Source organism: Ostrinia furnacalis, unplaced genomic scaffold, assembly GCF_004193835.3.
Source record: "Ostrinia furnacalis isolate ACB-3 unplaced genomic scaffold, ASM419383v2 OfSCF1340, whole genome shotgun sequence".
In the NCBI taxonomy this organism is placed as follows: domain Eukaryota; kingdom Metazoa; phylum Arthropoda; class Insecta; order Lepidoptera; family Crambidae; genus Ostrinia; species Ostrinia furnacalis.
In genome coordinates, this window is record NW_021131579.1 from 39,816 (window position 1) to 56,058 (window position 16,243).

Genomic DNA, 16,243 nt, shown 5'->3' on the forward strand with positions numbered 1-16,243 from the left:
ATAAAAACAAAATATAAGTTTTTCCCTTTTTAATAATTCCTTAGGATCAGGTCAAAACTATCCAGGTGATACACTCTGCAGTGTGTTGGAACAATTATTTAAATGCATACACAAATGGACTTCAATACAAGAATTATCGTGACTTTTCTTTGGAGATCACTTTTACTAGTTAAATATTAGCGTCTTTTAGATCCCAGTTAAACAACAAACTACAAAACATGTCACATCCAGCTATGAAAATACAAAGATCAAAATTGAAACAGCTGTTACTAAAACAACTTTATCATAATAAAATAATTAAAAAATATATCTACAGCCTACAGGGATACCATTACATTCAATCATAAACTAAAACATGACATGTCAAACAATTTATTTATTTACGATTACAAATAATTTACTTTTCAAATTATAATAGGTACAATAATAAATTATTTAAAATCATATTAATCAATGTACCGAAAGACAGGAAACAAATATCATAATTTGTAATTCTTATAGAGGAATGACAATCGAAATACGTTAAAGTCGATACGTTTATTGAATTAAAATATTTACATCGAATTTTAATCGATTCCTGAACACGATTCTGAAGTTTACGATGATCACTCGCTTATTCACAAACTGTTACTCTAGCAACACTAGGTATACGATGAACACATTGTAAAATTCCAAAAATCTAAATTATTTTTTAACATTTCCTTTTAGAATCTCAAGATTTATCGTAATCTAGGGAAACTGGAGTCAAAAACATTGGTTTGTTACAACCCGCTATATGAAGGTGAAGCTAATTAAATTAATTATACATAATTCATATGTATACAATACATACACATTAAAGATTTATTTAAATGAAATGAGAAGAGAGAATCCCCCGATACATAATGTACTAATATTATATTTTGTACAGGAGATCAAAATGAGTTGTCCTTACAATCCGTGTAACGGCAAGGTTTGTTCTACAATAAGGTTACAATATTTAGTACATCATATCAGTCAATAGTAATTTAAAAGCTTTGAACAAGTTCCTTCTGAAAAAGTGACCTAATACTATGAAGGTAGTTTGGATTACTAATGTTTGGCCAAAAAACGTTTCCCAAATTATCACATCGCAAACAACGTTTCGCAAATTTTCATTTGGCAAATTCTCATTTGGCAAAACAACTTATTGCAAACTTTTAATTCGCAAATGTCGTTTTTGGCATATTATTGTTTAGCAAATTATTGTTTGGCAAAGTATGTTTTGCCAAATGTTTCATTTGGCAAAAATATTTCACGATAAACTATTTACAAAATAATTTGATAGGTGCATAGAATGGAATACAAATTAGCTTGTGGTTATTATTTTGTTTAGTGGGTAGTTAATATGAAATTTGTTCTAAATTAATTTTCATATTTCACTCTTTTTATTGAAATTTCCAAATGATTCATTAACAATAGAGGTGATTCTAGCGCTCGGCGGCCGCTGCCGCGGCACGCTCACTTCGCTCGCTTCGCTCGCTCCGTTCGCTCGCCTTCGCGCGTTAAGGGTCACTGTTCTAACCTAACCTAACCTAGTATTTTGGGCAATACCTACTTTCTGCAACCATACTATTTTCTGCAATCTCTTTGTTTTACATACAATTCTTGTGAAAACCATGATCATGTGCCATAAGCTTTGATTTGTGGGTAACAGTGGGTAAGTATGTAAAAGTGTCAATTTGACCAAACAAATTATTTGGGATATAATGTTTGGCAAAATAAAACATTTGCTATATAAACATTTGCCAAGTAAAATTTTGCCAAATGATAATTTGACCAAATGAATTAGTTGCGAAAAGTACAGTTGCTAAAAGTTCATTTGGGAAATGAAACTTTGGCGATAAGTTGTTTGCGAAGTGAAATTTGGCGAAAAGTAATTTGGCCAAACGGAAGGATACCAGGTAGTTTATTTGTTAGTTTTTTGCAACGATTTAGAGCATACTGCCAGTCAAATGGACGTTATAAATTTTAAACACCTGATAAACGATCTCATTGAGACTACCTCAAAGGCGAACGATACATCGCCTTTATATTTATTTCTAGGCAGCATTTAGCAGGTTTAATACATTGCAATTCAATATACATTATGTCTAATACTCAATATAACGTTTCAGTAATGTGTCGATGAATTACATTTCGCAACAGTCGACTAATGTTAAAATTGGGGGCGTTTGGCGAAAAATAGCGCTAGCAAGTAAAATAGCGTCCTTTTAACGGTAAGTGCTGTCAGTGTCAGAAAAATTTATGGGAAACGTCACTTTGCTAGCAAATTCTAACAATGCTAATTATCGGCTGAACGCAGCCTTTGTCAATTGACTGGAAGTTTACCCTAGATGAAATAGGATTAGGTCAGTTCTTCAGGTCAAATGTACTCATTTTTGATATTTACACATTAACCGCCAACATGTTTTGTAGACAAACTTACAACCACAAATTATACGAAGAGAAAATGTGTTACTTAAAGTAGACTGGAATTTTTACTTTTTATTTATAAAGTAAAGCGACGATTTTTTTGTATTAGGTACTTATTGTAGCCTAGTAAGTTAAAATTCGGTTTATAAAGATAATCTTAACATGCTGACGATTGAAAACGGTATGTTTGCTTATTGTCGCCAGTCAGAAAAATGCTCAAATGTTTAGCCGCTTAATAGCAACATGGCAGAACTCAAAAGTAATTATGTGATTCTGACTCGACTTCAATCTGCAAAAGAACTACACTAAAACATTGACTGAAAAATACAATTAACTGCGCAGAAGTTATAACTAAAGTCTATTTAATAAAATAGTTAAGGCTACAACAATTTCATAGAAATATATCTTAAACGGTATAATCACATTGAACACCGAAACCAGATTCCATAATGGTACAGTACCTAATAAAATTTTATATTTTTCAATTTTTTTCATACAGTTTACATCATAATTATTATCCTTGCTTGTAGAAGTGAAATTTGAGCAGCGGGGTTACTCCAATACGCGACTGAAAAATTATCGATTTGAATTGATTTGAATGAACTGAAAAGTAAAGTCTTTATATCAGAGTAGCCCCAAGGAATGTCGAGAGCGATGACAGTACAACACTTCGATTTGGCCGCCCAACACGTCACTGTGAATTTACATTACACTAGAGTCGATTCACTTTGAATTTGGGCGTCGCTGTCGCTGACGCTACGCGCGGGGTTCGATCGCGGGCGGCGGCGGCGGGCGGGGCAGCGCGTCGCCGCACAGGCGGGGAGCGGGCGCGGGCGCGGTAGCGGGAGCGGGCGCGGGAGCGGGCGCGGCGCACTCGCGCTCCAGCGAGCCCGCAGAAGGGACCGAGGGCACGGAGGCGCGCTCCGAGGCGGCCGGCGACGGCGCATCCACATCATTCTGCAACGATCCAACGCGCTCAGCTGAGGCGCCGCCCGCTACAACACAGGCCGGGCCGGGACGGGAGGGGGAAGGGAGGGGCGCACCGTTACTCACGAGCCGAGGACACCGTCGCGTCGCAACGGACGCTTTCTGTCTCGCTTACACGCGATACAACTGACTATTAACTGTCTGTTTCCTTCTCACTCTTAAACACAAGAATGTTTTTTTTTTATTAATGGCAACCAAACCTCTCTGGGAGGTTTCTTTCTGCCAATTTCGAGTGAAAATTGACATAGTTATCAATAGAACGTGGGTGTTTCAGTTCTATTGATTTTTTATGGATTCCGTGGAGTTAAGTTAAGTACATATACAGTCGTGGTCAACTAATTAGGGACGTTATATGACTAAAACACAAGACCGTCTCTCCAGTCCCAAAAAAAAATCTTCACGAGGTTTTGTAGCTTGTGCCTATTGATAACAAGTAATTTAGCTAGTATTCTAAATATTTAAAGGCCAGAAAAGAAACTAGCTAGTTGCGATCAATATTTTTCAAATAAATAAATCATTGCCACCTACACATTTATTGACCTAGGGATGGACAACTAATTAGGGACACGTAACACTTTCACTGTGAATGTAAATAAATTGGAAATTATTTAAGTGTTTATTACATAAAAAGTTTTCATTAATAAATATAGAATACAAAACAAAATCATCAAACGTATTTTTAGAACCAATATGGTTGCTTTTGTTGGTTATAACCATTTGACATCGGCGCGGCATGGATGCAATCAAATCATTACAGGTTTCTAAAGAAATATTATTCCAAATACCATTAAATGGTACGAAATGCTGATTTTTAGTGCCAGTACGTTGAGCTGCAACTTTTTCCTTCGTTTCATACCATAAGCTCTATAGGGCTTAAGTCTGAGTTGTTTTCGGGCCAATCTAGTACCGTCACTGACTGTTGCGCTAGGAATTATTAAACAGAGTACGCGGTATGTTTTGGGTCGTTATCGTGTTGAAATGTTCATGAGACTGGTAAGACTTCTTCAGCATACGATAGCATCGTTTTCTCCAATATTTATTTGTATTGGAATTGCTCAAGTTTAACTTCAGTTCTTTTTATAGGTTACACTCTATGTCCAGAAAAACAGTCCCAGATTTTTATTTTGCCGCCTGTATGTTTCACCTGCTTCTTCGTTTACTTTGGTATCATTTCGGACTTTACAGGTCGTCGCACGTATTGTCTGTCATCGGATGAAATAAGATTTATCTTGATTTCATCAGAAAACAGCACATTTATCCATTGAGCAAAAGCCTAATGTCCATACTTTCTTGCAAACGCCAATCTTGCTTCTTTGTGTTCCATCTTCAGTAGTGGAACTTTTCGAGGAACTCTTCCTACAAGCTTTGCCTCCACCAGTCGCCTTCCGACGGTCCTCGCAGATACTCCAGCAGTCGGTTCTGGTCCAAAAATCTCGCTCTTGATCAGAACGAAACCCTTAAAGGGGTCTCTCTTTGCGAGAGTGACCATTCTGCGATCCATCTTGTGGGGTTGTTTTTATTGGCCTCTTCCTTCTAGGCATACTTTCTGTGGTTTCATGATTTTGAAATAAGCCACTGCATCGTAGATTCATGTTTTTGGAACATTTCAGATGATCTGCAATTTACCGGTATAGCCATCCACACTGATAAAGATTGATTATAACTTAGCGCAATAATTTGATGGGTTTTTAACTCGCAAGATAAGAATATCGCTTTTCAAATTGACGCCGAAATTACAAATGAACAGAATAAAAGTTATTACTTTTTATTTTTTTTATTTAGAAGGAAAAACTTAACCGTCCCTAATTAGGTGGCCAGACCGTCCGTACCATAATTACCAATTCATGTGATTTGATTAAGATTTTTTATTAAGTTAGTAAGTTTTTTTGTTGACATTGTATTCTGTTAAATAGAGTACTTGATAGTTAATATGTTTACAAAGTAACAGCCAGTAATGTTGAATGAAGCTCACAATAATAGAATATGAACACTTAGTATTGCTTAGTATTCTATCTGTCCCTAATTAGTTGACCACGACTGTAAGTAAGCAGGTTTCAAGACCCCACCGGGTCCAAAGCGGGTTGTTCATACGACAACCCACTCGACACTCGATGCGCGCTCAAATTCGAAGTATTTCGATGTTTTTTATAATTTATCACTTCACTGCACTTTAGAACACAAAATAACACCAAATTTGTACACTAAAGTCCATTAAATAATAAATTGAAACCATTAAAACAGATCGACCATGCTTCCCGTTCCACTAGGTACCCTCCACGGAATCCACAAGAATGTTAACATCCCGGTCTTTACTTGACAGACGTCAATACACACGGAAAAATATGCAACTTCATTATAATATAAACGATCTCTCAATATACCCGTCGAGACAGATAGCGGGACGTTGCGAGGCGACACGTTCGGGCTAAATGTTCTGTGCTGATGATAGTACGGATGATGTGTTTCGAAAACTATGAAAACAAAATTTCAACGAGTAAAATTATATTTGAACTAAGTTTTAATGACAAAACAAAACAAGATGTACTACTAAAACTAAATTTAGATGATATTAGATTAGAGTTTAGTTGCAGAAGCGTTTTCGCCAAATGAGACACATAAAGCTCAGATCGATTGTTACGAAAGCAAAAATGATGATGGTTGATACTATGACAATATAAAATAAAACTTAAATGAACGGTGCAATATCAAATGTTTCAATCCGCTTACGTATGGCCACGGATTTCACATGTCAAACTACCATAGAGAAAACATTTTCCTTTTTAGTCTATGCTCCCATGAAAACTAGTTCTGTAATCTATGGTGAGCGTTCTAATGACTGTCAGCACATCGCGAGTTTTACTGGTGCAATAGGTAAGCTCATTTAGTGATGAGTAACTGATATTGCATGCAAAAGGTCACTGAAAATGGTTTGTAAAATAATCTTTGTGCATCATGCTTCTTTCACAACTAAAATATGAATTAATTTACTTTAAAAACATAATATAGCATGCATTCTTAAAATTGTACTAGTTTCCAACACTGGATTCACTTTATCATGTCTGTGCTCATAACTTATTCTTAAATAAGCTACCATTTAGTAGCTCTTAACAAATATTTGACTAGCTACAGTGCAATGAGTATTTTTCAATAACACATTTAAAATACATAAATAAAACCCGTAAAAAAACACTTTGGCTTGTAGAGATTCGACTAAAATCGCTTGGCTTCTGATTTGTCGAACATCATCTCTGACATTTCATGACTTGAAATGAGACTACATTTAGAGAGCAAGCTAAGACCGTTATCACAGCAATTGCAACGGTATTATGATTAAATTAAGATTTATTACTGTTTGTCATATAAAAATCGTTTGCCCTTCATACCTTCCCGATATGGTGTGACTATTAACCATAAGTGTCACGTTATTTAATAACAAATGACGGTATAAAAAAGCTATAAAGGACCATTCAGCAGCGAAATATCTAACTCAAATAAAACTAAATTAGCATTTTTCTAACTAACATTAATAGGAACCTGAGATATTAAAAGCTAACACTTCTATTATATGCTAGCATAAAAGCATAAGAATACTGGTATTGTGAAATGAAGGCAAATGTTTGAAGCAGTGTGGGAGTCAAATGCGGCTTTAGTAAGCTGTAAGTATATCATAAATATAACAAGATATAAGAAAGAAATACATAATATAAATATATGTATAACTAAATAAATACGCAATTAAATTGAATTTGTAAACTATTTACAATTCTTACTGCCTTGTACCTACTATCTATTTTACGCTGATGACTATTCGTGAATACAATATACTTTATTGGGTTATCTACCTAACAAAAGCGATGACTTACAATATAAATATTCAAATAGCTATGTATTACATAATATAATCAAAATACGCATTATTATCTGTATCTAGACTAGTATAAGGTGTAAATTTCTACAGCGAATACCTTTGGTACCATTATCACATTATATTTACCTGCCACAATGTTGTTAGCACCTAAATAATAAAATTGGTATATGATTAATATCTATTTCAATAGATACAATTGACTACAAAATTTACCTATTACCATAAACACTAAACATGAATAAAGTTCAAAAAAGCCTAGACGCTAAACGTACAATAACAATTTTCCTATAAACATTGGTAAAAAATTCAAAAATAGCTTTTTTACGCACAAAGGATCTATGTAAAAATTGGCCTCATGCTTTATTTACATTGGAGTCGACGTCATACGCATTTAAAACTCTATGATCCTCCAACCGGTTACAATACAAAACCACATTACGACATACACATCGAGAAAACATTTTAACAGAACAGTTTCAATTCTATGACCTCTAATTTTGTCGGTAATCTTCAATATTTTCTAAGTAACATTTCTAGCTCTAGCACATAGCACAATAGTCTAGCCGGTTCGGGATGCTATGTCCGTAGTCTATGGTTCTATGGGTCATAGACAACTGCTAATGCAACGTCCGGTAGCCACAAGGGTCCCGCCTACGTCCGAGTTGACTTACTGTGAGCGACTTGCTTACAACCCAAGTAGGCGCGCCTCAGCGCACTAGTCACTTTGCCCTGACAATCAGCCACAATCCAACATTTTAGTAACAAAAATTTATGTAAAGAGAATGCAATAGTAAATGTTTCTAACTGATATAAATGTAAAAAACGTTCGTGACATCTTTAGAAATTCGAAATCGATTGATTCACAGGACTTTCCCAGAGTATTTCGCTTTTGATTTGATAGACTATTTTGAAAACATTTAAATAATGTAATTATTACTTACATCTGTTTACTTTAGGATATAGATTCTCAGTTTTTCTTTTAAAGAAATGGATATCTTTTGTCAACAAGTATGACGTCACATGCAAGTATCTGGCATTGTTTACTATTTAACTCACGATTTTGACGTCATATTAAGTCATAAGATTGGAAATGTTTTTCACATAGAAATACAACTTTAAACTACCTGTCGAATAGTTTATTGTAATCCTGTAAGTTGTATACTTCTACCTGATATCATGGGTTTGATTGAGCTCACCATCTATCTAACCAAATTGTTATTTCATGAAGTACATTTACAAACTGGGAATGACCGTGACTTCAAAGCTTAACTTATTCGATAAATGTTCAAAACTGCATTATATCCGACGAAAAGAAAACAATGATTAAATTAGAATAGAAAAAAACATGCTGGATTAACGAAAAAGGTTCTCACCACGCTAACTCCAGACTTGCCCTGCAATTCACAACACCGTTTCATTCCGATTCCTATTATTTTTATCCTATAAAACCCTACTTAAAATGGCAGTGATAATATCAATTCCTATCATATAAACTCTTATTACATAAATAAACTTGAATCAAAATATACATAATGACAAAACATATAAATATAATAAGAAGGGATAGGTACATACATAATAACCACGTTTGTTTGCGACCTTCGAACCTTTATAATAATTTTGAACTTCAGTTTTTCAAGGAACATCTTAAATGATTTTGCTTTGCCCATGAAAATTTGTTTAAAATATAATTGGTTTTGTTCATCCACTCATACGGTGTAACGGGTGTTATCAGTGGGTAATAATAACCTAAGTGAATAAATTAGCTACCCAGCTTTAATTATTTTGAAAAACTAAACCAAAACTCTGAATATTGTTCAATGAGTTTAGGCTATATTCTTCCCTTTTGCCTCTGGTAAACTATACACAAATTATGGTTAAGCTGCAGTGGAGTCCAAGATGATGAAAAGGGTTTATCTACATATCTGATGCTTACATACTCCACAATGGGCGTCAAAGCTGCAGAATCACACAAATCCCTACATAATGTGTAAATCCACAATATCCGATGGGCAAAGCTTAAAAATTTGGGCAAAGCTAAAAATCCTGTTCGCTCACAACCGGCGAACGCGAGCATTCGCCCGCGAGCGTTCGTTCGAAGGTCGCGAACAAGCGTTCACCAGCGGGCCGCGGCGAGCGCGAGAGCCAGCAAAGCGAGTAGCGCGTGCAGCCAGCGCCGTGGCGCGGTTACCTTCAGGGGCACCGGCGGGACCTCCAAGTGGTAGCCGATCTCGCACAGGTTGCGGAGCAGCTCTAGGCCTGGAAAGCAGAACAAATAAAATTAAAAAACAAATAAAACCCTCATTCAAAACCCGTTTAAAAGCTACGATGCCATAGACAGACCCTCCCTTTTTGCGTCGGGGGTTAAAAAGGAACATACAGGGTGGAAACGATAAGTGATCTCACTCGATTATTTCTAAACTATACAAGATATCAATAAACTAGTTACTGATCCTGAAAGTGCTTCATGAGCTCTATTAATCCGGTCCAACATGGCAAAAATCGGAACCAGCGATTCGGTATTGACGGTGGCGCCCCACTGTCAATGTCATGGATAGGACAGTTCAGTATTTTGGAACTTTACACATAAAAACTTTTGACACATAATGACAAAACTGCCAATTAAAACCAATGGGTGCAGATACAGAGTAAAGACCAGTGTAAAAAGCATGTATGCTGAACTTATTGAATATAAACATTTAAAAAACGTACGTAACGTGTAACAAAATGCTAACGATAAAAGTTTCTTGATACTTGAAGGAATCCTGAAAATCGTACATCTATTATGAATTTTAAAAAAAATTGTACAGGGTGTTACTTTGCATTCTTGCCATATTTACAGAGGTAACTATATTACTGATACTGAACACAAATCCGTTAAAAAATAATGCCCGAAAATTTTGATTTTTAATTTTGAATATTTTATTTTATCGACAATCTGTTAAACACATCACTAACTATCGTAACGCATGCACATCACTTGTTAGCGATGGCGATGGAGACTTTTTTACTTTTTATTGTATTTTTAAATATCTATTGCAATCTATTGTCTTTAAAATGTCTTTTTGACACTTGTAAAAAACTGAGAAATCCATCAATCACAAAATATCATGTTATAAATAATACAAAAANATCCTCGGACCTTACACCAATGGACTATTATTTTTGGAGTGACTTGAAACGACTTGGTATGCGCAGAAGAGATAAAAAGTGTAAACGTGTTACGTGAAAGGATTGTTTCAGCGAAACTGTGAGACAAAACGTTTATGTGTTGCGAAAACTAAATCGAAATACCCACGTTTCGTCGTGCTAGACTGTGCCTTCATCAGAACGGAGGACACTTTGAACACTTGCTTCGCAGTACGTCAACTTTGTAAGTAGGAACTCATAAATAAATGATTAATTGTGAATAAGGTGATTTCATTTCATACTTAATTTATTAATTTGTAAAAATAGGGAACAATGTTATAAATTAATTAAAAGCCTAATAATTATTACGTATTTTTGACGGTCCTAAGCCCGTAAAGTAGAATCTGAGAGTAGAAAGGAAAATCTAAAATCAACTGAAGAGTATTTTAAAATAATTATTATGACTGGATAAAAAGGCTGGTACCCAGAGCCATAAAACATCACAGATTAATAAGAACTAGGCCACGCCCACTAGGTTTATTCCACTTGCACCTGTAGAAAGTGCGACACAAAATTGGTTTATTCCAATTTGTACTGCAAAACCAAATTTACTAAAAACTCAGTGTACTTTATTTATGGGAGTCCCTTGTTTATCTTAAATAATAGGTATTGGTCCCTACTTTTATCTCTGTGAATATGGCAAGAATGCAAAGTAACACGGTGTATATGATGTAAACAACCAAAATATAAGTTACATAAAACAGATATGTAAAACATAATAAAAAAAACATAAATGGAAAAAAAAAAAAAAGCAAAAATTTGGAGATGCCGGGGATCGAACCCGGGGCCTTTCACATGCAAAGCGAACGCTCTACCACTGAGCTACATCCCCGATGACGGAGTCGGCGAAAAACGTGAGCATTTTAAGAAGCTATTCAATAAAAGGTATTTTGCATGATATTTTTACACATTTTTATGTATTTGATGCACAGTAGATGCTCAAAGAAAATATACAGCAGTTCCAGCTACCCATTTCCATTTTTTCTCTCGCCCTTATCAAACGGCTATTCTTTGCGATAGAACGAGACGACATGACCGGAAATGAGTACGGATTTCTGTGCACAAGATTTTAAAGGCTCATCAGTCTGACCTATTTTCGTGTCCAAGCGTGCATACTGATCAGAGGCGTCCTGTGCGATGCATGTAGGCCATATTAATGGTTTGATTGAATTTCACAATAATTAAATGCTACCTACCTGGATTCTGTCAATGTGTGAACTAGTTGGAAGTATTTATGTATTTATAAATGTAAACTTATGGGTGTCGTTCTTCGAACTCCTCCTATATTCTTCTGATTAATTTCGTTAATGACAGTGACAGTTTTACTTTCCCCCGGGACAAACTTGACCTTCTCTGGTTGGCGGTCAAGCTGGAGATCCTGGCTACACACAATTTGCAGAGGTCGGAACGAGAGGTGGGAATTTCTTGTGTGGGCTCCTCAGTCTCGCCCGGGTCACAGTGACTCACCCGGCGTGCGGTTGGCGGCGTAGCGCGCCTCCCAGGCGTCGAACAGGCGGTTGTATAGTCTGGTCCGTGAGCACGTAGAATTTTGTCCAATGACCCCAATCTACCCATCCTTATCGCCCGCACGTAATTATGTTGCTGACGCGCTTGCACACTCATTGCGGGCGCGCGTCGCACAGTCGCGACGGAAATATAATTACGCGCGAGCGATAAGGATGGGTAGCTAGGGGTCATTGGACGGGATTCTACGTTCTCACGGACCAGGCTTTACACACGAGTTGCAGAGGTGGGAATCTTTCTGTGACAGTGACTCACCCGGCGTGCGGTTGGCGGCGTAGCGCGCCTCCCAGGCGTCGAACAGGCGGTTGTAGTAGCGCGGCCCGGCCAGGGACAGCAGGGCTTGTGGTGCAAGCTAAGGGGCCGCGTCTCGCCCGGGGCACAGCGACTCACCCGGCGTGCGGTTGGCGGCGTAGCGCGCCTCCCAGGCGTCGAACAGGCGGTTGTAGTAGCGCGGGCCGGCCAGGGACAGCAGGGCTTGTGGTGCAAGCTAAGGGGCCGCGTCTCGCCCGGGGCAGTGACTCACCCGGCGTGCGGTTGGCGGCGTAGCGCGCCTCCCAGACGTCGAACAGGCGGTTGTATAGTCTGGTCCGTGAGCACGTAGAATTTTGTCCAATGATCCCAAGCTACCCATCCTTATCGCTCGCGCGTAATTATGTTGCTATCGCGCTCGCACTCACTGTGGGCACCCATCGCACAGTCGCGACGGCAATGTAATTACGCGCGAGCGATAAGGATGGGTAGCTTGGGGTCATTGGACAGGATTCTACGTGCTCACGGACCAGGCTTTACACACGAGTTGCAGAGGTGGGAATCTTTCTGTGACAGTGTCTCACCGGGCGTGCGGTTGGCGGCGTAGCGCGCCTCCCAGGCGTCGAACAGGCGGTTGTAGTAGCGCGGGCCGGCCAGGAACAGCAGGTATTTGTGCGTGTCGTGCGTCGGAAACACCCGCTCCATGTCGCCGGCCTGCGTAAGCTCGTCTTCGGCCTGGATGAGGTGCCGCACGTCGTCCGGCGTCAGCGTCGACAGGATGTCGCGAAGATACTACGAAGTAATTTATAGTTCAGATGATGCCACTTCAAGTTAAGCAATGTGTGGTTGGAGTAAGAGCGATTTTGCAAAACATTAGACACATCCAACAATAATTCGAAACGACTTCTCGGTGTGCAATCTGTATTTTATCATAATTAAATGAAAAAAAAAACACATTAGTACACAACTTACCATATCTCTTTCCTCCATGTTTGTATAAATAATATGTTTATCTCTTTCTTCTTTTGACAGGTACACAGTGTATAATCTGCTATCGTAAGGCAACCCCGCCTGGAAAAGTATATTGTAATTGAACATACATCATACATTTACCGCTACTGCACATGTTTTATCACTAATGAACTTAGCATTATAAAATAGACGTAAACTGACCCAATATGGCATGCTAACATTAGGCCTCCCCAACAAAAGACAATGCCGGAAATAGGCATCTTTTTTGACGCCACCTTCCATACAAAATCTGGCATTGCCAATTGACCAGGGCGTCCCTCACCCTTGCCAAAGTTGGGGAGGCCTTTCCCTCCATTTTCCTCTGCTAAATTAGAGTGGGTCGTGCTCCTTCACTTTATGACCTGACGATGATAAAATATAAAGATTCTTGGACAACTTTTGACTTACCAGCTTGTGTGGCTTCTCCTTGGAGAGCATCTCCAAGTTGGTCTTGATGGGTACCTGGAACTGCGCGATGTTGAGCACCGTGGACACCAGAGGACCCTTCACGTGGATGTCCAGCGGCGACGCGCTGTGCAGACTTGGTGAGATGTTCACCTGCAAACAGATTGCAAAACTGTGAGCCAAGAGACCCCGCAGAGTACAGACGTTTTATCAACCGATATTATACGAGCCGGCACTCATTTAAGGAGACGGTCAAGATAGGTGTTGTCAACAAACCACATTCAGATACTGGCTAGCTGAGCGTTGTTTTCATCTGTCGTAATAATATCACAGTGACGCCTACTGGTGACCGTATAAGGTAGCGTCGGTCTATAGCCGTAATGGCTAGAATGCTAGATAAAGTATAAGGACTATTTATTATTATCTAGCATTCTAGCCATTACGGCTAGAATGCTAGATAATAATAAATAGTCGCTACCTTAGGACGCTACCTTATTTACGGTCACCAGTAGGCAACTTTCATACTTAATGCAATGAGTCAAGATAAAGTCCGGTCGCCGAGTAGATAGAATTTCGTACAATGACCTCAAGTTCTTATCGCTCACGCGTAATTATATTACCGTCGCGCTCGCACACTCACTGTGCGAAGGGCGGCCGCAGTGAGTGTGCGGTGCGAGCATTCGAATTCTATCTGCTCGGTGACCGGACTTTAGAGAGAAAAATATGTCTGAATGAAGATTGTAGGCTCTTGGTCAAAGTTTTACCCAGTAGCATTAAGTCCGCTATCCACTAACCTCCAACAGCCAAGGCTTGAGATCCTCGTCTAACAGCACGTCAATGCCAAACAGCTCATAGCAGTTGTACCGCGACGTGACGTTGGCTTTGGTCAGGGAACTGATGCTAGCCTCGCCGGAGATTATGGTCTTGATGACCAGGTCCTTCATGGAGTCCCATAGCGCGTCTGTGTCGACGTTCTTCTCAGTCTTTAGGTAGTGGAACAGGGTTTGTAACGTCCTGGAAATGTATAAGTAATGTTAATTATGTACATGCTCATTGCTATCTTAGTTTTTTGTTTAGGTTGGATAAAATGCCAAAGAAGAAGTATATTAGATACAGCAAATTATGTATAGAAATGAAATAGACCAAATATTATTCATATAAAAAACTCTTTCAGTATTTTAAAACTGCAAAAATCATCACATAAACAATGTGAGCCCTAGCCCAGGGCTAATGCTCTGGGACTGTTTTATTTTATTTTGAATACATGCCTTGTTTGTACCACTAAACATAAAGATATTATGATTATGATCTTCTTTAGTTACTTAGACCCTGAACAGACGGTGAAACGCAACTGCAACGAAACTGCAACTGCTAGTTACTTTTGAGGTGCATCTAAGTTTCTGTCATAGCGTCCGTTGAGAGACCACACATGACGCGACGAGTTTGGAACTTTCAGTTTCAGTTTCATTCATCAGATCATCACAAAGTTGCAGTATCGTTGCAGTTGCGTTTCACCGTCTGTTCTGGGCCTTAGGCAATCATGTTCAAATTCAAATTATTTATTGCAAGTCACATGGGTAATATTATGATGACATTATTGAAATCCAACATTTTCAATAGTCCAAAGCTTAAACGGCTTAGCTTTTAACACTCCTACCCTGAGCTTATTTAAAAGAAAACAATTAGAAATAAACAAAGCAATATCTCACCACTTATGGCCCTCGCAAGCCGCGAAGTCTTCATTTGGCGTGTAGTTTTTCGACAGTCTATTAATTGAGTAGTTTGTCAAGTGCATATACCGGTCGTTGAGTGACGTCAGCTCGTCGTTGTACTTAACTGCAAAAGAACAATAATCCTTTGTTACGTGATAATGAACGTTACATTAATTTGATAAGATACCGTGGGAAGCTAATATTTACAAGATATTATGTAAATCTGTAACTGAAGAGATTAAATTCTTGTGTAAAGCTGTAATTTTTCAAGATAGATAAGTTTAATCCGTGCTTATGTTAATTTAGTGATAAACGCCGTGATAGCTACGACTAATTCATCGCGTTCAGCCTTCTTTCGCATTAGTATATGCACGGTTACGATTGCTAGAAATGTCGAGATGCTTTCACGCCAAGGTCTCAGCCATGACTACGATCGTCAGCGAATCGAAGGTGGGTTACTCGCCGTTGATATTTATCCGCTCCAGTCCAGAAGCTAGAAGACATTTTCCAGGGCGGTGGTGAACAGTTTCGGAGATATGACGTCTCCCTGTCTTACCCCTCGCTGCGACTGGATAGGTTTCGAGTCCCGATCCTGAAAGCGGACCGACATAGTGGCGTTTTTGTACTACTTTGGCACCGTTGGAGAGACTGTAGCACTTCCCAGGTCTCCATCGAATCGAAGGCTGATACGTTACCTGAAGCGAATCTGGCCAGTCCGTCCTTGTAGAGGTAGATCCGGAGCGGACGAACGAGGTAATGGTCATTGATAGCTATTATCCTGCTTTCGCCTCCGAGATTTATTTTACCATGTAGTACCCCTGTACGACAAGCCAATCCGCACACAATATTCAGCGCAGTAGTAGTA

General features: G+C 38.6%; 1 protein-coding gene, 1 long non-coding RNA gene and 1 other non-coding gene across 4 annotated transcripts in view; 1 reads left to right on the forward strand and 2 right to left on the reverse strand.

Annotated features, from left to right (window-relative positions):
* Positions 1-2,668, forward strand: LOC114352358 (uncharacterized). Its single transcript, XR_003655857.1, has 2 exons — positions 1-1,058; positions 1,923-2,668. It is a non-coding gene; the product is annotated as an uncharacterized LOC114352358 (long non-coding RNA).
* The window catches only part of LOC114352356 (tubulin polyglutamylase TTLL4), a 27,403-nt gene continuing 13,679 nt past the window's right edge, over positions 2,520-16,243 (reverse strand). The window contains exons 9-15 of one of the 2 annotated variants that reach the window (XM_028303943.1): positions 15,376-15,502; positions 14,461-14,680; positions 13,670-13,819; positions 13,223-13,321; positions 12,835-13,042; positions 9,480-9,547; positions 2,520-3,428 (exon numbers count right to left, since the gene is read on the reverse strand). In XM_028303943.1, coding sequence (XP_028159744.1) covers positions 3,141-3,428; positions 9,480-9,547; positions 12,835-13,042; positions 13,223-13,321; positions 13,670-13,819; positions 14,461-14,680; positions 15,376-15,502 — 1,160 coding nt within the window. In that variant the 3' untranslated portion in view covers positions 2,520-3,140. The remainder of the gene's footprint in view (positions 3,429-9,479; positions 9,548-12,834; positions 13,043-13,222; positions 13,322-13,669; positions 13,820-14,460; positions 14,681-15,375; positions 15,503-16,243) is intronic. The other variant, XM_028303944.1, reaches the window with a different exon arrangement.
* TRNAA-UGC (transfer RNA alanine (anticodon UGC)) lies at positions 11,238-11,309 on the reverse strand. The gene has a single exon. It is a non-coding gene; the product is annotated as a tRNA-Ala (tRNA).